This window comes from Platichthys flesus, chromosome 21, assembly GCF_949316205.1.
Source record: "Platichthys flesus chromosome 21, fPlaFle2.1, whole genome shotgun sequence".
Classification (NCBI taxonomy): domain Eukaryota; kingdom Metazoa; phylum Chordata; class Actinopteri; order Pleuronectiformes; family Pleuronectidae; genus Platichthys; species Platichthys flesus.
In genome coordinates, this window is record NC_084965.1 from 232933 (window position 1) to 256881 (window position 23949).

The 23949-nt window shown below is 51.3% G+C and overlaps 1 protein-coding gene across 7 annotated transcripts in view; it reads right to left on the reverse strand.

Moving 5' to 3' along the window:
- Positions 1–212: 212 nt before the first annotated feature.
- The window catches only part of LOC133932535 (histone-lysine N-methyltransferase 2C-like), a 41195-nt gene continuing 17458 nt past the window's right edge, over positions 213–23949 (reverse strand). For 2 of the 7 annotated variants that reach the window (XM_062379254.1, XM_062379252.1), the window contains exons 25-77: positions 23772–23872; positions 23318–23440; positions 22970–23074; positions 22721–22845; positions 22454–22646; positions 22291–22368; positions 22027–22062; positions 20198–20341; positions 20044–20076; positions 19827–19955; positions 19382–19717; positions 19212–19285; positions 18023–18277; positions 17458–17592; positions 15807–17126; positions 15469–15723; positions 14599–14984; positions 14337–14524; positions 13711–14121; positions 13072–13481; positions 12868–12958; positions 12488–12775; positions 12160–12274; positions 11990–12062; positions 11789–11852; positions 11460–11692; positions 10883–11311; positions 10627–10734; positions 9691–10551; positions 9341–9607; positions 9019–9195; positions 8679–8840; positions 8418–8550; positions 8090–8213; positions 7820–7995; positions 7602–7690; positions 7373–7504; positions 7250–7298; positions 7029–7135; positions 6858–6950; positions 6538–6753; positions 6339–6460; positions 5681–5876; positions 5382–5591; positions 4889–5268; positions 4684–4796; positions 4378–4514; positions 4157–4284; positions 3750–3951; positions 3541–3657; positions 3181–3254; positions 2644–2752; positions 213–695 (exon numbers count right to left, since the gene is read on the reverse strand). In XM_062379254.1, coding sequence (XP_062235238.1) covers positions 603–695; positions 2644–2752; positions 3181–3254; positions 3541–3657; positions 3750–3951; positions 4157–4284; positions 4378–4514; positions 4684–4796; positions 4889–5268; positions 5382–5591; positions 5681–5876; positions 6339–6460; positions 6538–6753; positions 6858–6950; positions 7029–7135; positions 7250–7298; positions 7373–7504; positions 7602–7690; positions 7820–7995; positions 8090–8213; positions 8418–8550; positions 8679–8840; positions 9019–9195; positions 9341–9607; positions 9691–10551; positions 10627–10734; positions 10883–11311; positions 11460–11692; positions 11789–11852; positions 11990–12062; positions 12160–12274; positions 12488–12775; positions 12868–12958; positions 13072–13481; positions 13711–14121; positions 14337–14524; positions 14599–14984; positions 15469–15723; positions 15807–17126; positions 17458–17592; positions 18023–18277; positions 19212–19285; positions 19382–19717; positions 19827–19955; positions 20044–20076; positions 20198–20341; positions 22027–22062; positions 22291–22368; positions 22454–22646; positions 22721–22845; positions 22970–23074; positions 23318–23440; positions 23772–23872 — 10705 coding nt within the window. In that variant the 3' untranslated portion in view covers positions 213–602. Of the gene's footprint in view, positions 696–2643; positions 2792–3180; positions 3255–3540; positions 3658–3749; positions 3952–4156; positions 4285–4377; positions 4515–4683; positions 4797–4888; positions 5269–5381; positions 5592–5680; positions 5877–6338; positions 6461–6537; positions 6754–6857; positions 6951–7028; positions 7136–7249; positions 7299–7372; positions 7505–7601; positions 7691–7819; positions 7996–8089; positions 8214–8417; positions 8551–8678; positions 8841–9018; positions 9196–9340; positions 9608–9690; positions 10552–10626; positions 10735–10882; positions 11312–11459; positions 11693–11788; positions 11853–11989; positions 12063–12159; positions 12275–12487; positions 12776–12867; positions 12959–13071; positions 13482–13710; positions 14122–14336; positions 14525–14598; positions 14985–15468; positions 15724–15806; positions 17127–17457; positions 17593–18022; positions 18278–19211; positions 19286–19381; positions 19718–19826; positions 19956–20043; positions 20077–20197; positions 20342–22026; positions 22063–22290; positions 22369–22453; positions 22647–22720; positions 22846–22969; positions 23075–23317; positions 23441–23771; positions 23873–23949 lie in introns of those variants that run through there. The other 5 variants (XM_062379255.1, XM_062379253.1, XM_062379257.1 and 2 more) reach the window with 5 other exon arrangements.

The window sequence follows — 23949 nt, forward strand, 5'->3', positions numbered from 1 at the left end:
GGTGATGAAGATGAGGATGATGAGGTCACACTCGGTCGAGTGAGCTCTACACTTTGTTTCAATTTATGGTCCAGATATTTACACGCTGCGAGTCGGACCTTGAACTCACCGTGGATTTAGAAAATACTTATATATATATATACTTATATTAATAAATAAAAAAAGCTCTTATTTTACAGGAAATGTACAAAAACAGGGCGGGGGGGGGGGACTTGTGGAATCAAGTTTCTATTTTTTATTGTTTTGTGTTTTTTAAGTGCAACTTTATTGATAAACTTCCCTTTGACAAAACATTCTCTTATTTCAGTGACTCACATTTTTACACCAGTTTTTACAAAATATACAAACAGAGGACCAGCCCCTTCGTTAGCCACGCCCCCTTAGCTGCCCTGATTATACAGCCCCGCCCCCCCCCCCCCCCCAACATTAGTTCTCTGACCAAAACTCGATCAGTTTTATTATGAAAGTCTTCTGATATGAAGTGAAGCTCCACCTACAGAGGTGGGGCATTAACATCCAGTTTCAGCACCAAGATGAGAGAGCTGCCAGGGTGTGTGTGCACATGTGTGTGTGTGTGTGTGTGTGTGTGTGTGCGTGCGTGTTCAGTTCATCCATTTGCTGCAGTTGACGGCTCCACAGTGACACGGGATCTTGTGTTGATCGTCCTCCAGGTCAAACTTGTAGTCGTACGACAACTGAGAGACGAAGACAGAATCAATATTAATCATTCATGTCATCAGTTAACACGTAAAGTTTATCAACATTGAGAAACAAATGAAACACTTTTTCAATGAATCTATTATTAGTAAGATTAAAAGAAGAAAGTTTCATTTCCTGCAGTTTATTTAAAAATGTATTTGGTCCCCTTGTACAATTTCATGAAATTTCATTATTCTATTTTTAATAGAATAATAAAAGTTCAAAACACTAATATGGGTTTGAACCTATTTCAATGGTGTTGAAGATTTTTTTGTAGATATCAAATTGAAGATATATAAAACTGAAGTAAAAAAATTAATGTTGAGTAATAAAAACTGGACTGTACGGGCGGTGTGGCGTAGGGGGGAGAGCGGGCGTTCTCCAACATGAAGGTTCACGGTTCAACCCCTAAATGGCCCCTCATTAATGTTGAGTACTAAAAATGTAACTCGCTTTGGACAAAAGTGTCAGCTAAATGATATTTAATGACCTGAAGATATTATCATGAGAAATCACACATGACAGTACTTTGAATTTTACTATGTAGTAAAAGTATTAATATGGTTTAGACAGAATGATGTATGTGTGTCATATACACAAATTAATACGAGTCTCTGTCTCTCGCCCGCTCTCTGTCTCTGTCTCTCGCCCGCTGTCTGTCTCTGTCTCTCGCCCGCTGTCTGTCTCTGTCTCTCGCCCGCTGTCTGTCTCTGTCTCTCGCTCGCTCTCTGTCTCTCGTTCGCTGTCTGTCTCTGTCTCTCGCCCACTTTCTATTGTTTTGTGTTTTTTAAGTGCAACTTTATTGATAAACTTCCCTTTGACAAAACATTCTCTTATTTCAGTGACTCACATTTTTACACCAGTTTTTACAAAATATACAAACAGAGGACCAGCCCCTTCGTTAGCCACGCCCCCTTAGCTGCCCTGATTATACACTGTCTGTCTCTCGCCCACTGTCTGTCTCTCGCCCACTGTCTGTCTCTCGCCCACTGTCTGTCTCTCGCCCACTGTCTGTCTCTCGCCCACTGTCTGTCTCTCGCCCACTGTCTGTCTCTCGCCCACTGTCTGTCTCTCGCCCACTGTCTGTCTCTCGCCCACTGTCTGTCTCTCGCCCACTGTCTGTCTCTCGCTCACTGTCTGTCTCTCGCCCACTGTCTGTCTCTGTCTCTCGCCCGCTGTCTGTCTCTGTCTCTCGCCCGCTGTCTGTCTCTGTCTCTCGCCCGCTGTCTGTCTCTGTCTCTCGCCCGCTCTCTGTCTCTCGCTCGCTCTCTGTCTCTCGTTCGCTGTCTGTCTCTCGTTCGCTGTCTGTCTCTGTCTCTCGCCCACTTTCTATTGTTTTGTGTTTTTTAAGTGCAACTTTATTGATAAACTTCCCTTTGACAAAACATTCTCTTATTTCAGTGACTCACATTTTTACACCAGTTTTTACAAAATATACAAACAGAGGACCAGCCCCTTCGTTAGCCACGCCCCCTTAGCTGCCCTGATTATACACTGTCTGTCTCTCGCCCACTGTCTGTCTCTCGCCCACTGTCTGTCTCTCGCTCACTGTCTGTCTCTCGCTCACTGTCTGTCTCTCGCTCACTGTCTGTCTCTCGCCCACTGTCTGTCTCTGTCTCTCGCCCACTGTCTGTCTCTGTCTCTCGCTCACTGTCTGTCTCTGTCTCTCGCCCACTGTCTGTCTCTCGCTCACTGTCTGTCTCTGTCTCTCGCTCACTGTCCTCTGAGTTGAGAGCATGTTTGTCTCCAGAGGACGGCGCTGTCAGGTGAACTACTCAAGGCACGTGATTGGCTGGTTTACTGCCCCCCCCCCCCCCTCGGGAGACAGTGTCCCAGTGTATGAATTATATCAGACCAGACTAATTGATGACTAAATGAGTTACCAAATGTTGTTATCATTGATTATATTAAAGTGGGAGTTGTTGCAGCTGAACGCTGGATCACCTCTTCTCCTCTCTGGATGCGTCGACAGGAGCTGATGATGATCTTGTTTTCCTTCTCCACCGTCACCACCTCTGTGATGCAGTTCGGACCACACGAGTGGTTGATGTACCTGTCAATCACAGATCAAGAACACGAGTGGTTGATGTACCTGTCAATCACAGATCAAGAACAACAGCTCCGCCCTCTCTGCCCTCTCTGCGACATACAGTCATAGCCCCTGTTGTCCTGCAGGTGTCACTGTTTTCTCAGACAATCGGTGCTAAACTCGCTTGTTGCTTGTTAACACATTGTTTTGACCCCGTCTGTCTCCATGATGATGTTTGTCTGTACTGACAGGATGTGATCGATGGTAGACTTTCACAATAAAGCAACCGGCAGCTGACAGGTTGGTATCATCTGGCTTTGATCCTCACCTGTTGCTCGCAGGTGAGAACACATCTGATGATTGAGCCATTATACAACTTAGAAGGTTCACAACCAGGTGACCTTTGACCAGAGGTCACATTAAAAACCAGTCTGAACCAGTCCAGGACTCACCTGGCAGGTCCTCCTGTGATGGTGGCGTCGATCACGTAGTCGTTGTCAATCCGAAACATGTACACACCACGGTTCTAGACACACACACGCAGAGAAAACATCAGTGTGCGTCAGTGTGTGTGTGTGTGTGTGTGTGTGTGTGTGTGTGTGTGTGTCTGTAGGCTCTTGTACGGATTTCTTGATGAGGACATTTAGTCCGGACCTCACTTTCTGACCTTTAATGGACGGTTCAGGGGTTAACACTTGGTTCAAGGGTCAAGATGAGGTTTAGGGTAGAGTTGTGATTCTGGTGTGATTAAGGTCAGAGGCCATGTCCCCACTGAGATAGAAGAACAAACATGATGTGTTTGTGGGTGTTACCTGGGACTCGTACAGTCGCTCCTTACGATTGGCCACCTCGCTCCTGATGATGGTGCCGATGTACTCAATGACCATGGTGAACTTCTCAATGTCTCTGGCAGCGTACAGACCTAGACCCTGCACACACACACACAGACACACACACACTGGGTCAAGGTCCTGTCTGTCAGTCATCAGTCACATGTCCTGGTGGCCTGCAGCTGTCTCACCTGGATGCGGGAGCGAGCCAGGTAGACGTTGCTCTTCCACTCGGCCTTCATGCGTCGGTACTGGGACGACTTGGAGTGGCGTCCCTGGTGAGCGCTGGCCACAGATTCTCCTGGTGACAGTGAGATGACTCCAGGAACCAGTCCCACGATGGAGCCCACTGAGCCCTGACACCTGGGAGCGATGCTGGTCAGCAGGTACAGCCTGTCGCACACACACAACGTTATGACGTGAGGCGTTCAGGGAGGCTGGGAGTTTACACGTCTCACTTATAGAACACAACACAGATGTGTGACACCCACAAACAAAACAAACGTCCTCTTAAAACTGTTAATCGTTTATCAAAATCATTGACAATTAGTGATCCAATCCATTAATCAACTCATGGCTGCAGATGTAATCAGATTACCTCTTTGCCTGAGAGGCTTTGGGCTCAGAGCGGGCGGAGCCTGAGGGGTTGAAGGCCAGGGGCCACTCCATGAGAGGGTTCCTGCCGTAACGGAAGTTGTAACGTCCACAGGCCTCCACACCTGGTAACTACACACACGCACACACGCACACACACACAGAGTGAGTCTGTGTCTTCACTTGTGGACATACAGAATGTGTGCGTGTGCGTGTGTAACATACCGACTCTATGATCCTGATCACTGCAGACGTGGTTAAACCAAACAGATCTTCTCCTTTCAGATAAGCAGGAAACAGCTTCAGGGTTCCACTGGACGACCTCATCTGAGACACTGGATCCAGGATCTGATCCCACACAGCTGCAGACACACAAACACACACAAGTCTGTTCACAGGCATCCAGCTCTTCTATTTTCTGCTTCTTCATACAGATTAATAATCCAGTGATGACCTCTGACCTGTTGATGTTAAACAGGTTTGTTTGAACACTCATTTTATTGCAAACTACCAAGTGCTGTGGATATTGACCTTTGGGTGTCGGCCCGGTCAGGATGAGGTCACCGTGTCCTTTCTCCACCACCTTCACTTTGAACAGCGGCTGCCCGGCGGCGTCCTCGATGTAGCACATGTACTTACAGCGTCTGAGGAGCAGGAGTATGAATCATTAGAGAGCCATAGGGTTAGGACACGCTCCGTGTTCTACACATGTCCTCGTCCATCAGTCAAACTTCACCTGTTGCTATGGCGCATGCTCCAGTAGATGCGGTTGGCATGGTAACCCACAGGGAAGATGGCCGTCCGGTCGTGGAAGGTCTTCATCTGCTGAGGGAGGAGTCTTCCCACGGCGCAGAACAGCAGGCTGCCGACTCGGAAGGTGTGCTGCCGCTCGCCGCGCTGCACCACGGCAGCGATCTGCCGCGCCTCGTCCCGCTGCACGTACACACGCCGGAACACGGCAAAGCACCGTAGCTCCGAGTCGTACGGGTCAGACACCACCATCGCAGCGGGGTCAGGGGTCAGCCCTGGAGTGGAGGAAGGGGAACCGCTGGAAGATCTGTCCCCGCTGAGAGGAACTGTCCTGGGCTTGTGAAGGTGACACAACATGGTCTTATCCTGGAGGACACAACAACACAGTGAGAGGCAGGCAGAGCAGGTGTGTGTGACAACTGCTGCATAACAATGTGTGTCACTCTGAAGACGGAGCAGTGTTGGAGCTTTCCACTGACCTTGAAGAAGGTGCAGTGGGCCTGCAGGGCGCAGGTGAAGTGGTAGGTGTTGGTGCAGCGCAGCCGGTTGCAGCCGCTCGTGGCTCCGGTTTGTTGACAGTGAGCGCAGCGCAGGGTCAGACCTCGCCTCAGGGCCAGCTCCACATTGATCAGAGCGCCGGCCTGGGTCTCGTACACCTCGCTGGACCACAGAGCACAGTTCAGGTGGACCTGACACACAGAGACACAAAGACAGGTTATCAGCGGACACTGAGCAGGTCCAGGCTCTGATCACTTGGGTCCAGACTGTTGTCACTCACCCACAGATCCAGGTCCAGGTTCAGGAGTCTCGCCGGTCCGTCTGTCCGTCCGTCCCCCTGCTGGTGACAGAAGCAGCACCTCCGCTGGTCTTTGGGTAAAGGGTCAGGTTGAAGACACGCCCCCAACTTCTTCAACATCATGTCCACTTCTTCCTCCGTTGGCACGGCCACCGCCTCATTAGTGATGCCCGGACCCCTGGGTAAAGAGAGAGACACAGGACAATGCTAACAGGGCAGCTAGTTCAGTGTGATGCTAACAGGGCAGCTAGTTCAGTGTGAGGCTAGCAGGGCAGCTAGTTCAGTGTGATGCTAACAGGCCAAGTAGTTCAGTGTGATGCTAACAGCTAGTGCAGTGTGATGCTAACAGGGCAGCTAGTTCAGTGTGATGCTAACAGGCCAAGTAGTTCAGTGTGATGCTAACAGCTAGTTCAGTGTGATGCTAACAGGGCAGCTAGTTCAGTGTGATGCTAACAGGCCAAGTAGTTCAGTGTGATGCTAACAGCTAGTTCAGTGTGATGCTAACAGGGCAGCTAGTTCAGTGTGATGCTAACAGGCCAAGTAGTTCAGTGTGATGCTAACAGCTAGTTCAGTGTGATGCTAACAGGGCAGCTAGTTCAGTGTGATGCTAACAGGCCAAGTAGTTCAGTGTGATGCTAACCGGCTGAATGTGATGCGAACGCTCCAGCGTCTCCAGCGGGAACTCTTCATCCTCTTCCCCTGTCGAGCCAAGTCTTCTCCACCTGGGACGGCACGGGGGTGGGGCTTCAGCTTCACCTTCATCTTTAAACCAATCAGAGTCAGCCGGGCATCCAATCAATCACCCCGCTGATCAAACATTAACTTCTGACCACACCCACCTTCAGGCTGTCCACACGGGGCCTGGACTCCATGGTGACGGTTGAGGCGGGCGGGAAGGAGAGCGTTGGGGAGGAGGAGGAGGAGGAGGTGGCAGGAGGGGGGGGAGTGTGGGGGAGGGAGTGCACAGCGATGGATGACATGTTGTTGTTGTACTGATGCTGCACTCTGGAGAGGGGGGGGCGCTCGGAACCGGACAGGAGGGGGGGGACCGCAGGCTGAGAAAGAGACGAGTTGTGATGTCATTAATCACTCGTCAGGTGCGTCACTATTCATACAACAAATCAATAATCCATTTTCATAACATGACTTGACCTCTCACCTTGTTTCCAGGTGTTGGGGGTGCAGATGTGTTGAGAGCAGAGCAGTTGGGACTGCAGAACAGCAGAGTGGATCCTGGTCTGGACTGACCCTCCTGTAAAAAGAACACAGTCACTTCCTGTCTGTACTGTCTGTGGCTGTACCTGCTCAGAGCGGCGTCTGTCGGTCCGACCTGCTTCAGCTGCTTCACGATGCGGACTCCGTTTCCCAGCAGCACCTTGCAGTGGCTGCAGCACTGAGGCCCGACAGCAGCAGAGCCGCCATGTTGGCTTTCAACACCTGCAGGAAACACACACACACACAGGATATGGGCAGCTGTCAATCATCAGGGCAGCTGGAAACCAACATGTGTGTGTGTGTGTGTGTGTGTGTGTGTGTGTGTGTTTTACAGACCAGTGTTTTCTGTGGCAGGAGGTCTCAGCTGTCTGTTTCCTGACGAACCCTGCACACACACATCAAACATCATCTTCAGTGTCAAACCACACACTACACACACTACACACACACTACACACACCTGTGGCAGCGGCACTCTCACTCCAGCCAGCAGAGGGCGGTGCTCGGGGCCGGGGGCCCGGCTCAGCTGGTAGTCCACGGGGCCAGGGACCCGCAGCAGCGCCGCCACGGCTGCCATGACGCCTGCTACATTCTGGAAACACAGTGATGTCATCAGGAAAATGTTATTAATTAGGGAAGAATATGAATATGATCAAAAGTTTCCTGTAGCGAGAGAACGAGTTGTTTACCTGAGCTGCGACTGGGTTCAGAGTTATCGCTATGGTAACCAAGTCTGTGTTTGAGCAGGAGGGGGGTTCCACCTTCACTTCCTGTTTCACTGCAACACACACACACACACACACACACACACAAACAAACACACACAGAGTTGAAAACGTCTGTGTGGAGTGTCATGTTGAAGGTTTGAATCTCCAGCAGCCGAGCCGGCGTCCTCCAGGTCACTGACCTGCTCCCCAGGCGCAGGGGGTGATGGGGAGGGGGGGGGACGGACTGGGCGATGGCGGCTCCAGTTTGATGAACGAGAGGTCGGGGTAGCGGCTGACCTCTCCGTCCCACACGCTCTCCGGAGACGACGATGGGACGAAGCCGTCGGGGGTGCTGCGCTCCGAGGAGTCCTGGATCCTGAGGGGAAGAAGATTAATATTGTGAATATATTTTAATAATGTATATCAATTTACATTTAAAGTTTAAAAACCTTCGTCAGTTGGCGGTTTACCTGAGCTCCTCCTGGTTGTTGTGGGGTGGAGTCGGTAAAGAGGCGGGGACATCTACTGTCTTGTGGGTGTGGTTTGCAACCAAAAGCCCCTCCCCTTTCTGCTTCAGATCTGACGAACTTTTCACTGAGAAAATAATAAAAACTTGCACGTTAAAAAAGATGTGCTTTCGGTCATGTGACCAGCTGGACATCACAGACTGTTTATTTTGTTGTTTTTTTCTCCGTCCCCCCCGGAGAGTGTTCGCGCCCCCCCACTTTGAGAACCAGTGCCCTATGGGGACGATAAAGTATATTTGATAATGAAGAGGCTCAGTGTCCGTCTCCTCACCTTCCTGCTCACTGATCTCCTTCCTGCTCAGCTCCTCCGTCGTGGCGAAGCCGTTCGACAGCTTCTGCCTGGCGACAGGCGGGGGGGTGGGGGGCAAGGAGGCTGGAGGTGTGGGGGGGTTACTGAGGTTATTCTGCTCGGACAGAGAGAGAGAGAGAGAGAGAGTCACTCAGAGCAGACTGTACAATTGCTGTTGTATTTCTATATCACTGTAGTATGCCGGTAGTAAGTAGTATCAATGTAGTACTACTGCAGTAGAACCTTGTATATGAGCTGGGAGTAGTAGTCGGTTACTCCGTCCAGGCAGGCATTCCCAAAGGAGCCGCTCAGCCTGGAGTCTCTGCCCAGAGACGAGCTGCCGTACGGGGGGAACAGACTCAGATCAACCCCCAGAATCGGCTCCATGAGGGGCAGCACGGCCAGCTGAGAGGGAGGAGCAGAACTCAGTACAGGTTTACAGGTCGCCTGAAGATGCCACCAAAGTTTGAGAGGAGTAAAAGAATCGTGTCGACAACGAGAAGAGGTTAGTTTCAGTGTGAGGAGAAAGAAAAAGATCAAGAAAGAGAAGAGGAGGGGCATGGAGGAGGTGTGGCCACTGTACCTGTCGGAGGTGTGTCATTAGCGGGTCAGAGGAGGAGTTCAGCGTCTTCTCCTCCTCTCTCTTCCTCCTCTTGTATTTGGGAGCAGCTCTGTCTTTCTCAGGGCGAGTGAGTCTCTTACTGCGCTGAACCTTCTTCCTGTTGGAGGAATCCATCAGCTCCCCATCGTCCACCATCACCTGCAGAGCAGCGTGTTAACGAGGCGGCAGTCAGATCAGACGGTCAGAGCAATAACAGACCATGTCACTCAAAACTAAATATGACTTTAAATAAATGTTTGCTGAACGCAGCCTTGATCAAAATAACACCTCCCCCTCTCCTCACCACGTTGCCATAGGAACCAGGCTTGTCCTCCTCCTCAGAACGGAAGCTCTCATTGGACAGCTGGCGGCAGGCGGAGGGCGGGGCCTGGACGGTGTATGACATTGTGATGGCAGGGGACGTCTTGTCCTTCAGTAGATGTCTGAGCAGCTCCTTGCCCCCGTCTCCTCCTCCCCCATGGAGGGGGGACAGGGAGGAGAATACCTCTCCTTCTCCCTCCTCCATCTTCACCACCCGTGCCCCACAGGCTCCATCGTCCTCCCTCTCTTCCTGCAGGAGAAACCAGAATACAAATAAAACACGTGCAGCATCATCACCACATCAGACACTGAGTAAATCAGAAATCTCCAAACCTTGACCTGCAGAGGAGCTGCAGCCAGGGGGCCTCGCTGACCCTCCAGGCCCGGGTCGGAGCCGCTCTGCTGGGCCACAGCGCTGACCGACAGCTGCCTCTCCAGCTCCGATGACGGAGCCAGACCACTGAACGACACGACCGATTGGTCCACGGTGCCCGGAGTGGGTGTACAACAGGAAGCGTCAGAGCGCGCTGTAGTGGGCAGAGCTGTGTTGTCATCAGAGTGGGAGGAAAGCGGCGTCCTACTTCCCCCTCCCCCCACGATGTTGTCTCCGTCTCGCTTCCTGCTCCTCTTTTTCTTTGGTTTGTCGTTGGGGATGATGTCGGAGTAGAGCTGGGTGAGGGGGGAGGGGCCTCCAGAGGAGGAGCAGGAGAAGGAGCTGGGGACGGGGGACGCTGGCAAGGACGTCTCGTGTCCAAATCGAGCATCCGGACCTCCAGGTTTGGAGGGGGCTAGTCCTGAAAGGTCCGTCCCAGCTTGTCGTGCCTGTCCCTGGGCTGAGGGCCCGACTGGTCCTGGGAGCCTGGGTCTGGTCTGCAGGTTGGCAGGAAGTGTGTGAGATCCTGGGTGCGGGGGCCCTGCGAGGCCCTGGTGGAGGCCTGGCTGATGGGTGAACGGCACCCCCCGCGGGCTGGGGGCTGGGGAGGACTGAAGGAAATCCTGCGGCAGCTCAGAGCTGAAGAAAGGCAACTGTGAGAGAATATCAGCTCCCGGGGAAGGGGCTGGTTCTGCAGGACCTCCAGGTCCGGGCGTCTGTCCGACCCGGGCTGCAACTCCAGCCCCGGTACCCATGGAAGCTCCCAGGATGCCTCGCTGCTCCAGCTCCATTCTCTGCTGAAGTGCTCGATGGCGCTCGACCTGAGAGCACAAGGACAAAGTAAGAACTGCTTCTCTACTTCCTGTGTCCTGGTTGATGGCGGCGAGGGGCGTTACCTCCTGCATGAGCTGCACTCTCTGCCTCTCCTGCTGTTCTCTCAGCCGCTCCCGTCGCTCTCTCTCCTGGAAACCTTCGCTGAACGGGTTGTTGTCATCAAACTTCACCTGCGGTGCCGGGAATCAGGGCGGAGTGTTAATAATCGACTGTATGTGTACATGTTAACGTTAACATTAGGATGTTTCTCTTCATGATGAGAATCCCTATGCCTCTGAACATGTGACATCTTGAATATTAAAACTCCAGGTGTCTTACCTGAGGTGTGGGGGTGGCTTCGTCCTCTGGTGCTCCACTGGGACCCCCAGAGGAGCCCCGGGGCCCCCCTGTATTGACGCCTGCTGTTGGAGCGGTGAGCCCAGCCACCATGACCGGGGTCTGGCTGCGTGGAGAGGCCTGGGGGGTATTAGGCAGGGTCGGGGGCAGATGAGGTGGCATTCTATGCCCCAATGCCCCTGGACCGGTGCCCCCTGGAGTCCAACCAGGAGAGTTGTTTGTTACGCAGGCTTGTGTGGGTCCGCCTGGGTGGGGCTGCATGGGCACCATGGGCTGGGAGAGCAGGGTCTGAGGGACGGGTGGTGCTCCTGTGGGCATCATGGGGGGGGCGGCTGGCGGCTGCAACGCCCCCTGCTGTTTGGTCCTGTAGTCGTCGATCAGCTCTGTATGATCCTTCTGCTGCTTCCTGATCTGAACACACAAACAATACATCATCGATGCCATGATCATCATCGACTGTCACACAGACACCAAACTGTGTGAGAGGATTAATCCTCCACTGAAAATAGTCCCTGTGCACCGCTGCCGCACGTAGGTCGATGCCCTGGAGTTCCCTTACCTGCTCCAGCTGCTTCTGGACCGCTCCCTGCTGCTCTGTGATGTAGCGGAGTTGAGCGGCATCCTCCTCGGCGAAAGCTCGGCCCGCCTTCTTGGCTGTTCTTTGTTTGGCTGACAGAGCTTTTTTGGTCTTGCGGTGGGCAGCAATCTGGTCCTCCAGGAGGCGCTGCTGCATCTGCAAGAGCCGCTGCGTCTCCCCCAACCACTCCTCGTTCTGACACCGCTGAGACTCGTCTGTGAGAAACATGACAGCTTTCATTTCATGAGCCAACCCGGGTTCAGGATTAATTCAACAGTCAGTGACATTGGACTGAGAGAGAGGATACTCACTGACGGAGCCCGGACCGAAGCTGGGCGGGTTCGGTCGAACCAAAGGAGGATTCAACTGCTCGTCCTGACAGGAAGAGAACAAAGGCTCAGGTCACACCACATTTCACTGTAGATGATTTTATGTTTAAGGAGTTTGTGTTTCACGTGTGAAAAACACAGCAGGAGATTGTCCAGGTGTCTATATGCTGCAGTTCTACTCACCTGTCCAGCAAGGTGTGGAGGCTGTGGTGTCTCCTCTGGACACGGGTCCCCTGGAGCTGGAGGCTGTGGCAACCTGACACAGACACACACAAAGTCAGTTTCCACAGGAACACAGTTGTGTTCTTACTGGACACCAAGATTTATCTCCTCCTCCTGATCAGAGGTCATACCTGTTGATGACCATCGGGTTCAGTCCTATGTTTCCCTGAGTCATCACCTTGTTGATGCCCTTCAGAGCCACCATCTTAGCCTTCATGATGGGATCTGAGACAGAGTCGAAGTCTTCTACACACACACACACACACACACAATAACACACACACACACACACACACATAGAGAGAAGATGTGAGTGAGACTGGATTTGTTTACGTTCTTGGAGGTTTGATGTCGAGGCTGCAGGACAACAACCACTGTGATTGGTCCATTTGAACTGTTTGTGTTGTTCAGATCATCAGGACTAGAGACAATGTGATGGGACAGGGGTTCTGGTCTTACCCATGTTTGGGAACAGAGAGTCGGGGGTGGACCTCTGTCGGATCAGGGCCTGCATCTGTTTCTGCTGCTGCTGCTCCTGACGCTCCTGGTCCAGGAGGTCCTGCAGGAGGAGGGGCTGCTCCTCCAGGAGCATGGGCCTGGCTTTGTTCAGGCTCTGCAGCTGGTTCTGAGTGGATGTTCCCAGGTGTGGAAGTTGGTTCTGGGGGTTGAGGAGGCAATGGGGTTGAGGGGTGATGAGGGGCGAGGGTCCGAAGGGTCTCTGCTGCGGCGTGAAGACTGACGCTTGCCCTGGAGACGAGGTGACAGACGAGACGTTGTGGTTTAATTTCATCCCAAGTCAACACAGATCAATAATCTATCTATAAAACTGATCAGCTCACCTGCAGGGGGTTGGACTCTGGGAGCCATGACCGACATCGGAGCCAGCTCGTGGTCCTGAAGAGCTGGAACCACACCCAAGTCCTCCACCTTCTCCAGGAGGAAAGAAAACGTCTTTAACCAGACAACTTATTTTGTCAAATTACTGATGTTTATTCTGTTATTGATCAACTCTCGTAACGCAAGCCGCTGAGAGATGCTCTCACCTTGGCGAGAAGGGCAGAGGATCCTGCCTGGCTGGAGCCTGCCGCCCTGGTCCCCGGAGCTCCTGGGGGTCCTTGAGTTCTGGCGACAGCCCCGGGATGTGTTGTCAGGTGCAGGGCTGCCGAGGGACCGTCACTAACTTCTGTCTTAACGCAGTCCTTCACTTCCTGTTTAACCTGCCCCATCAGGTGGGTGTGGCTATCTGTCTTCCTGTACCCGCCTGCAACATCACTTCTCTCTCCCCCGTCCTTGTCCTCCATCGGCTCCCCCAAGTCCAGCTCCTCGTTAAACATGTCCTTCTTGTCCTCCAGATTGAGCTCAGGGTCAGCGTAGGCAATCAGGTCGAACTTACCCGACAGCAGGAAGTCATCGAGATGCAGGTCGTTAGGACCCAGATCCAGGTCCTCTTTACCTGAAGCAGATGATTTATTATGTATTATTAACACAGATGACACAAGTTTCCCGTTTTTACTGATCAATATTTGGATAGTAATTCAAGTAATTTCAAAATGGCCGATTCTATTGACGCTAAACAGATCTGACATCGCGTGACTTCTGACTCATGAGGACTCAGTACTGCATAGCCCAACTGGTAATCAAATATCATCTAATTCTTCTGCCTAACAAGATGTGACTCGTACCGTCTTCAGGGTCGAGGTTCAGGTTGAGGTCAACCAGATCTTTCACCTCCACGTCCTCAAGGTCCTTCACGGCAGACTCCTCTGCCTCCATGTGCTCCTCAATCCCATCAGCCACTGGGAGAGTTGACTCTGGGCCACTTTGAGCGGTCGTGTGGCTGAGGTGCTGCTGGTTCAGCTGCTCCACCATCACCATCTGTGAACCCATAGGGGTCGTGACCATCCTAGTGCCCTGAATGGGCCGGACCGTGGATGGCTGGAGGGCTCTGGGGTACAGCAGTGGGGCCTCGGCCGGAGGGAAGGGCAGCCTCAGGCGATTCTCAGGGGCCCTGTGTCGGAGCTCAATGTAGGGCTGGCCCCTGATGCTGTGCTGCTGGATGGGGAGGGAACGTGGGAGGAACGGCTGGGGGGCACCTGAGGGGGGAGGCAGGGGCAGAATCAGCATCTTCATAAAATCTTTAATAATAATTATTTAATCATTTTGAATAAGTGATGGGGAAAAACTAACATTTCAAGTAGACTAGAAAACATGATGTAGAAATACAGAGTCGAGTAGATGACAAAACTAAACAGTTTGTTTTCACTCTTCACTCATTAATCAATCAAACAGTCGATGGTGCGTATCAAACCTGGCATCATGTGTGGGTGAGTGTTGGGAGTGGGGAGGGGTCGGATGCCAGTGAAGTCTCCAGGCATCGGTCTCCTCATCTGGATCGGGACTCCCTCTGCTGCACCGAGCCCAGAACCAAGCATCGAACCCTGGGGAGGTCCCAAAAATGAGTCCTGGAGAACTTGAGCTCCTGGGGGAACAGTGAACCTGGAGAACAGGAGAGACGAGTTCAGACCACATCGTCAGATCACCTCAGGACCAGGTTTGGTTTATCCTCTCACCTCAGGACTGGTCCTCTATCAGCCAGCTCTCTGGGGAGGCTGTACCTGGTGAACGGAGCCTCGCTGGGCGTGAAGCTTCTCTGCCTCTCCCCCGAGAATCCTCCAGGGAACCTCGGAGCTGGAGCCACTGCAAGACCTCCAGGCCTCACAGTCCCAGGGTAGGGAGGTGGGGGGCGTGGAAACAATTCTGCTGGAAGAGCGGAATGGGCGGCAGAGTTGGCAGCAGAGTTGTCCTGAGACCAGTGACGGGGTATTCCTGAACCAGGAGCAGGTGGAACAGCAAGGGACGAAGCTGGTCCTGAAGCTGCTTCCTGGAGACCTTTCTCCTGACGTAGCGCACTCTTCTGCTGCTGCTGCCTCAGGAGGAGCTGACGCAGCCGCTGACGCTGCACCGGAGCAGAGAGAGAACACAGTCGGGCTATGCTTTGTCACACGTCTATGATAATACCTGTAGAACTGTTTACGTGATTAAAAAAAGAAGTGTTATATCGCAATATTAATGAAATAGCGATGCAACAACATATGATGCATTTACATTCCTCTACAACGTCACCAGCCCAAACTGTGCATCTCTACGTCAGTCTGCTTTCTCTACTGGTTGTTGAATGTCAACCGTTCAATGTAAGAGTTTGGGGGTTGATGTGTGCACATATAGCTTTATGGAAATCTGATCTGCTAAAACGATCATCTGGTCACACTAGTATGTGTGTGATTGTGAGAGAGATAGAGAGAGAGAGAGAGACTAACTATCTCTCTTTATCCTCAGGAGTGTGAAGGACGATTGACAGAGCAGTGCGCAAATTTCGTTGGAAATATCGTGATATAATTTTGAGGTTATATCGGCCCCCCCTAGTACATCACTCGTCCTACCTGTCTCAACTTCTCCTCTGAGTCACCAGGCTGCGGCAGTATGCTCATTGGTCCATCTAAAGAGGCCAAACCCAGCACTGCCATTTCATCGGCTGCTGTCTTGTCCATCTGTGAAAGGCCAGGTGTCATGTGACCCTGCTCAAAGGGGTCGTGACCTGGAGTGTGACCAGAGAAGCCATCCTCTGACATCCCAGGTTGCTTTGAGGTCTGACTGCTGGGGGTTCTGGGAAAAGAGTCCTGTTGTTTTCCTGGAGACTGAGGAGAGAAAATTTGACTCAGACTATGACTTGTGTACACTGCAGTAGAGATGTGTGAACTGCAGTCGAGACCAAACGTACCTGGTGGGGTGTCGGTGTGGAGGGTTGCAGGGTGTAGGGGTCCTGCGAGGGTCGTGGTGTGCCGATGGGCTGGGCGTAGGGGTCGCTGCTCCGCTGACTCCCTGGTGATTGAGGGACACGCTCAGTGCCAGAGGGGCGGGGCGTACCTGGGTGGGAGGTGTAAGCGTCGAGGGTTGGATGGGAGGGGGATGGACGGCAGTTAGCAGGCTGCTGGTTGAACTGGTCCATTTGCAACGTGGGAGGGGGGGTGAGGTAGGAGGGATCAGAGTGTGGACGTGGTGTACCGGTGGGCAGAGGGTTAGTATAGGGGTCAGGAGAGGGTCTGGAGGTCAAAGGTGAGTGCTGGGTGAAGGGGTCTGGGATCTGCTGGCAGTAGTCGGGTCTGGGGGTTCCGGGTGTCTGGGAGTAGGGGCTGCGGTGGGGTGAGCCCAGCCCTGAGAGTGGACTGGAGGGGAAAGAGGGGTCCTGCATCTGGGGGAGGACAAAGCCCAGGTCTGTGGGTCTCCTTCCCGCTCCTCCTTCGCCTGCTCCTGCCCCCGTGTTTCCAAACATCTCCTGCTGGGGAGGCATGGGGGCTTTAAACACCAGTTCACCGACCCGCCCGTACAATTCAGACGCTACACGGAGTTTACTGCTGTTGTGAGGAGTCCTCTGGAAGGTTTCAGCTGTTCGGACACTGACGTGTCTGACTGCATGGTCAGGAGCGGAGCCAGAAGGAGGGTAACAGTTACCTGGTGGAGGACCAAGGGCCCTGGAGTTGTCGCAGCCTTTGGAGTCGGGGGAAGGAGCGGGAGAACCAAAGGTATCGTGGGCCGGGGAGGCACTAAGGGAGTTACGACGCTGCTGCTGGTGGGGCGGCAGACCACCAGGCTGGGAGGCGGCAGGGCGGGGCGTCCCTACTACCTTACTGTAAGGATCCCATGGAGAGGAGGGGCGGGAGGAGGGCGGGGAGAACATCTGCGGGGAGGATGGGGGCTGGTGGAGAGGGGAAGAGGGGTGAGGGGAGTGAGGGAGTGAGGAGAAGCCAGAGAGGGGTGGAGCTTGCGGTCTGAGGAAGACGTTGTCGACCAGTCCTGAACCCTCACCAGCCCCCTGCAGGAGCGAGTGCCTCGACAGCCCCTCCCTGGGGTGAGGGTGTGCAGGGGAGGCCGGCTGCTGCGTGGGGGTCATGGGGCTGCGGCTGTCGCTCTCTGGAGACAGTTGACCAATCAGACGCTGACTTGCCAACAGACGCTGCTGTTGCAGCTGTTCATTCTTCACCTGCTCCAACTTCTGAGTCGCCTCGATCTTCGCCAGCTGTTTACTCTTCTGACGCATTTGCTGCAAGGGGGGAGAGAGAGAGAGAGAGAGAGAGAGAGAGAGAGAGAGAGAGAGAGAGAGAGAGAGAGAGAGAGAGCGAGAGAGCGAGCGAGAGAGAGAGAGAGATGTGTGTCAGGTGAGAGTCAGCGTGATCATCAGTTTCTACATGGCAGCTGGTAATGCTGGCTTTCCCTCCCCCTCCACCATGTGAACCGTGTGCAGACGACAGTTGATCAGAGTGAAATCTAAAGCGTGTGTGGACGAGCTTGGCACTGACTCGGAACAGGAAGAGGATTTCAGAGGATCATGATCCAGGAAGTCTGCTTCAAACAGTTTCACTTTGAAATCTTACCAGAGCTGGTTTGCCACCTCCTGCTACAGGTGCTTGGTGAGGACAATCTTTATCTGTTGGTGATTTTAGGACTTTGCTTTGGGGGAGATTTTCCTGCCTCTTCTTACCGGCTCCCCATCTGTCTTTAACCTCTCCCTTTTCAATGACAATTACATCAGGCATTAGTGTAAGTGAGCAGGTAAACACACACACACACACACACACACACACACACACACACTAGTTTATAGACTCTCATGCCCCAGTTACAGTCATGTGACCACCTCCACTCTCAACTGTCTCCACAGCCTTATGACATGCAGCATGAGGGTTAGCATGGTTACTACTCAGAGTGGGAAACCAACACCGGCCTGTCACAGCTGGAGGTGAAACAAACTGTGTGGAAAACAGGACGTCAGGAATTCTGTGGTTTTGTGTCTATGAACTGAAAACATGCTCAAACTTTATTATGATTTAACGTGTGGAGAAAAAAACATTCTGTGGTCTAACAGTTTGTCGATATGACTCGGGTGTTGGTTTCCTCTCAGGATGATCTGTTGAAGACAAATTCTGAACCTCTGCTCACCTGTCTGAGCTTCCACTCCTGCTCCTGCTCCGACTCTCTGGGCCTCAGTGGGTCCCTGAAGTCCCCCTCCATGTCCATGGAAGCGGGGTCATACTGTCCCAGCTGCACCGGCGGTGACAGTGGCGGCGGCGGCTGAGGAGGCGGCTGAGGGGGCGGCTGAGGGGGCGGCTGAGGGGGCAGGCTGCGTTTCAGCGGGTCGTTGGGAAATTGCACTTTGTTAATACGCTGAGCCGCTCGGTTGTCTCGAGCTTTTTGCTGCAAGAGAGAGAAAACACATCGTTCACACAGGTGGTCGAGACAGAAAGCCACGTGTAACGATACCTAGAGAAAGCGCTTGCTGTTCCTGAGCAGTTTGACCTGGTCGATGATGAAGTCTTTAGGAAACAGCTGCAGTCTCTTCTAAAACGATCCTCATACACATCAATCATTTACTTTACTGATGTAAAAGTAAGAAAATGATTGTGTGCTCAGTGTTATCTGGTGTTTTCTACAGTGGCCCTGAGAGATCAACGCACTGCAACGTAACAAAACACATGCGGGGAGACAAAACACAAGCAAAGTCCGTTTGTGTGTATTTCGTTTTTTTTTTGAATAGGCAGCTAATAGTAAGCAAAACGTCAACGCTCGGTTAACATTAGACATCTGCAGAAATATCTGAATCATGGGATCAGATTTTCCAATATCAGACGGACACCGACTCCCAACTGCGGCAGCAACAACAACCGGGCATATCCATCACTTTAGTTGTCATCTGGAAACACTTCCGTTGTTGTTTTCTGTAATGTGTTGTGTTGTGAAATGGATGAAGACTTCTTACTTTGCGTGTGTTTTGTCTACTTGCATGTGTTTTCTTAAGTTGCAGTGCGTTGTCAGTGCCACCACATTTTAACCTCGAACAGCTTTAAATGAAGAATCAGTCACGTACACATGAACAATCCAGAACATTGTGCTGTTTGTTCTTTACTGTTGGACGCATTCGTAATGGTAGTTTTAGTCTTGATACAACTCACAACATTTTACAGTTTACTGCCATTCACACACACATTCAGACAGTGCATCTATAAATAAATCATAATATATAGACATATAGACAAATATATATACAATAAACATGTTTATTACTGCCTCAATTAAAACATATATAATATTTCATGAAAACAAGTCCAAGTCAAATATAAAATATACTCACCACAAAGGGTGCTCTGTCCTGAGAGCTGGCTTTTCTCCACAGCTTCGCAATCTGCTTCACCCTGGTGGACCAGTCTGACACACACACACAGTAAAGCAGCAATAACTATTTAAATTCTTTACTCTGAACTGTTTTAACCACTGTGTTTATATATATGCATAGAACTGTACCAGGATGCTGCTCCCTCAGCTGGGGGAAGTTAGTATTGCAGTAGAGGACCGGGGCGACAGTAGCAAGCTCTCCCAGCGTTTCTTCTTTCTCCCACTTCAACATGCCCCTCTGAGCCGTCGACATCACATCCTGCGTGCTCTCTCCAGCTGGCTGCTGATTGGTTGAGGTCAGCCCAGGGCTGGGGCCTGTCGATGCACTCAGGGCAGGTCCTCCAGTGGGGGGCATCCTAAAGCCTGCTTGAGCCTGGGCCCCGCTGGACGTCATGGGATTGTTTTGAAAGTGAGGAGCAGCTCCCATCAGGCCATTCATCAGCGGCAGACATGGAAACGAAGCAGCTGCTCAGAGGCAGAGTTTGTTTGTTACTGTGACGTCACTAATGATCAGTGTGAAAACAACTGAAGGACCGAAATAAATATCCAAGACATCTGTGAGTGGTGTGTGTACCTGGGTGGTGGGTGTGTGTCTTGCTCCCAGCAGCACTGTGTGTGTGTCGGTTTTGCTGTGGTTGGTTGTTGCTGCTGTTTGGACTGAGAACAGCAGTGAACACCTCCTCCACGTCCTTCCCCTCCAGCTCTACACACACACACACACACACACACATTAGTTTTCTGTGCTCGTGGACAGTTTGCAGTTCTCAGTTGAGTGTGACTCTCAGTCTTACCTGGGATTTTGAAGAGTCTGCTGAGGATGGCGCCTGAAACAAAACGTTTCTCATCAGATGCTGATCAATAAGTATCAATACTCTGTGTGTTCATTCACTTGTAGATCTCTTCTACACAATCTCTAAAACTTCTTTGGTGCCACTTAAAACTCACCATCAGTCACCATTTTGTCCAGCTCAGGACTCAAGATAGCATCCAGCTGCTCTTCTTGCATTGCCCTCTGGCCTCGACCACCGCTTCCTGTTGGCTCACAGGTCCAAGACGAGTCATCGGCCATGGAGCTGATGTCCAGTCCAGCTGAGAGACAGATAGAGAGGAGAAGAGTGAGTGTTTCTGGAGCCGAGGAGGACAGGGTTATCTGGAGAAGAAGAGTCAGTGTCATCTGGAGGAGAAGAGTCAGTGTTATCTGGAGGAGAAGAAGAAGAGTCAGTGTTATCTGGAGAAGAGAGTCAGTGTTATCTGGAGAAGAAGAGTCAGTGTTATCTGGAGAAGAAGAGTCAGTGTTATCTGGAGAAGAAGAAGAAGAGTCAGTGTTATCTGGAGGAGAAGAAGAAGAGTCAGTGTTATCTGGAGGAGAAGAAGAAGAGTCAGTGTCATCTGGAGGAGAAGAGTCAGTGTTATCTGGAGGAGAAGAAGAAGAGTCAGTGTTATCTGGAGAAGAAGAGTCAGTGTTATCTGGAGAAGAAGAAGAAGAGTCAGTGTTATCTGGAGGAGAAGAAGAAGAAGAGTCAGTGTTATCTGGAGGAGAAGATGAAGAGTCAGTGTTATCTGGAGAAGGAGAAGGAGAAGAAGAGTCAGTGTTATCTGGAGAAGGAGAAGAAGAGTCAGTGTTATCTGGAGGAGAAGAGTCAGTGTTATCTGGAGGAGAAGAGTCAGTGTTATCTGGAGGAGAAGAAGAAGAGTCAGTGTTATCTGGAGGAGAAGATGAAGAGTCAGTGTTATCTGGAGAAGGAGAAGAAGAGTCAGTGTTATCTGGAGGAGAAGAAGAAGAGTCAGTGTTATCTGGAGGAGAAGAAGAAGAGTCAGTGTTATCTGGAGAAGAGAGTCAGTGTTATCTGGAGAAGAAGAGTCAGTGTTATCTGGAGGAGAAGAAGAAGAGTCAGTGTTATATGGAGAAGAAGAGTCAGTGTTATCTGGAGGAGAAGAAGAAGAGTCAGTGTTATCTGGAGGAGAAGAAGAAGAGTCAGTGTCATCTGGAGGAGAAGAGTCAGTGTTATCTGGAGGAGAAGAAGAAGAGTCAGTGTTATCTGGAGAAGAAGAGTCAGTGTTATCTGGAGAAGAAGAAGAAGAGTCAGTGTTATCTGGAGGAGAAGAAAAAGAAGAGTCAGTGTTATCTGGAGGAGAAGATGAAGAGTCAGTGTTATCTGGAGAAGGAGAAGAAGAGTCAGTGTTATCTGGAGGAGAAGAAGAGTCAGTGTTATCTGGAGGAGAAGAGTCAGTGTTATCTGGAGGAGAAGAAGAAGAGTCAGTGTTATCTGGAGGAGAAGATGAAGAGTCAGTGTTATCTGGAGAAGGAGAAGAAGAGTCAGTGTTATCTGGAGGAGAAGAAGAAGAGTCAGTGTTATCTGGAGAAGAGAGTCAGTGTTATCTGGAGAAGAAGAGTCAGTGTTATCTGGAGGAGAAGAAGAAGAGTCAGTGTTACCTGGAGAAGAAGAGTCAGTGTTATCTGGAGGAGAAGAAGAAGAGTCAGTGTTATCTGGAGGAGAAGAAGAAGAGTCAGTGTCATCTGGAGGAGAAGAGTCAGTGTTATCTGGAGGAGAAGAAGAAGAGTCAGTGTTATCTGGAGAAGAAGAGTCAGTGTTATCTGGAGAAGAAGAAGAGTCAGTGTTATCTGGAGGAGAAGAAGAAGAAGAGTCAGTGTTATCTGGAGGAGAAGATGAAGAGTCAGTGTTATCTGGAGAAGGAGAAGAAGAGTCAGTGTTATCTGGAGGAGAAGTAGAAGAGTCAGTGTTATCTGGAGAACGAGAGTCATGATGTCTTACCAAACGGAGAGGGGGAGCGCTCAACCTGGAACTGACCTGAAAACAAATACACAAAGGCACTATTTAGGATTTAGTTGTCCGGCAGTGATGGCGCCCTCTGTGGACCAGCTGACAAATATCACAGAACATTCTTTACTGCTCATGAGGATCAGTTTTAAAGTCAGAAAGTTTGATTGGAGACTATAGAGTTCAACAAAAGGATGTTTATTAAACATCACATGACGAGAAGAGACAGCGCGAATGAAGAGCTCTGGTGACGTGTACCTGTGTGTCCTGTCGCCAGGATGTGAGGGTCAGTGCTGAGAACATCAGACAGATCCACAAGAGCTTCCTCCGAGAAGGCTGACACACACACACACACACACACAATGAGCCACTGATAAAGACTGAAAAGAGAAAATAACTTTGTCAACAAATTAAAACTCACGCAGTGTTCCTTGTTTATTGTTGGTTGCCATGGCATCGACCAAAACTGTGGTAGGGGAGGGGCCATGTATACCAGGGGCAGGGCTTTTCAGTTTACCCACTGCTGCTCCCAACTGGCTTCCTGCGGTCTCTGGCCCCGCCCTCCTGTCCACCTGCCGGCTCCGGTCCAGAAGATCCCGACCAAAGAACGCTTCCTGGACGAGAGGGAGAGCCAATCAGGACCCTGGGATTCAATTTGTGTGTGTGTCTGTGTGAGAATGTGCATTACCTGGAGATAAGATGGAAAAGCCTCCTCCAGCTTCGTCTTCTTCTTCCTGTACCTCTTCTTCGCCTTCTCCATCGCCTGGTCAGCAGCAGATGCCATCTCCATGACAACATCAGCCCCCAACAGGGCTGATTGGATAAAACATTCATCATTAATGTTTTCACTGTGTTGTTGTTCTGACACACAGCCCTGTGTTAGTGACATCAACGTGAACTTGTGATGGAGGCGTGTCCACAGCAGCAGGCGTCTCACCTTCGTCCCGGCTCAACCGCGTCTCGGTTGAATCTTTCCTGCACAGTTTGATTCTGCTCGGACCGGCCTTCCCTCCACGCTGCCGCACCATGAACCCCCCGATACCTGGGCCACAGAGACGGGTAGAGATGAAGACAGGAAGCTAAGTGAGTTGAACGGTTTTACTTCCTGTTGTTTGTGATGTTCATCGTCAGTTAGAAAACACGACTCCTGGGAATCAATTTCAAACCTACTTCCTGTTTGCCCAGAAAACTGAGACTTACACTATCACCTTTAACCCCAGTTATCCATCCAGGGAAAAACCAGGAGACGACAACACACGTTTACACAAAAGGATCAGCTCCTCACCAGGCCTGTACGGTTTCCTCTTCCTCTTGCCGTCGGTTACCTCCGGCTCCTTGGTGACGTCATCGTCGGGGGCAGGGTCTCGCTCGGGGCTTGAGTCAGACTTCATCTCACACTCCAAGTCACCTGATAATCACACACACACACACACACACACACATCAACCAGGAAGTCGCTGCCTCAGCCTATCCCAGACAGACAGACATTCTTGCTGGATTATCTCTTGTGTACATCAACATCCTCCCGACCAGCGAGAGAGAGACTAAAACATAAAACCATGATAACTTCCTTTGAGACTCAGAAATCACTTGGCTGTGTCTGATGAGCTCGTCAACATCCGTTCCTCCAGCACGGATGACAAGAACATGTTTGTTGTTTTGTGAGCCTGCATCATGTCAGTGACTGTCCTAACAAGTACAAAGATACATAATCGTGTTTCACGTGAGTGACCTCTGACCTCTGTGATCAAGCTCAGTAGGGTGGTCGGGGTCTGTCGGGGTCTGGAGGACAGAGACACTGTTCTGATTGATGATCCTCAGCTTCAGTTTGGGTTTACACCTGCAGACAGGAAACAGCTGATCAGTGTTATGACTCATCACCACAAACAGCAAAGAACACCAGGGCAGCGAGTTTAC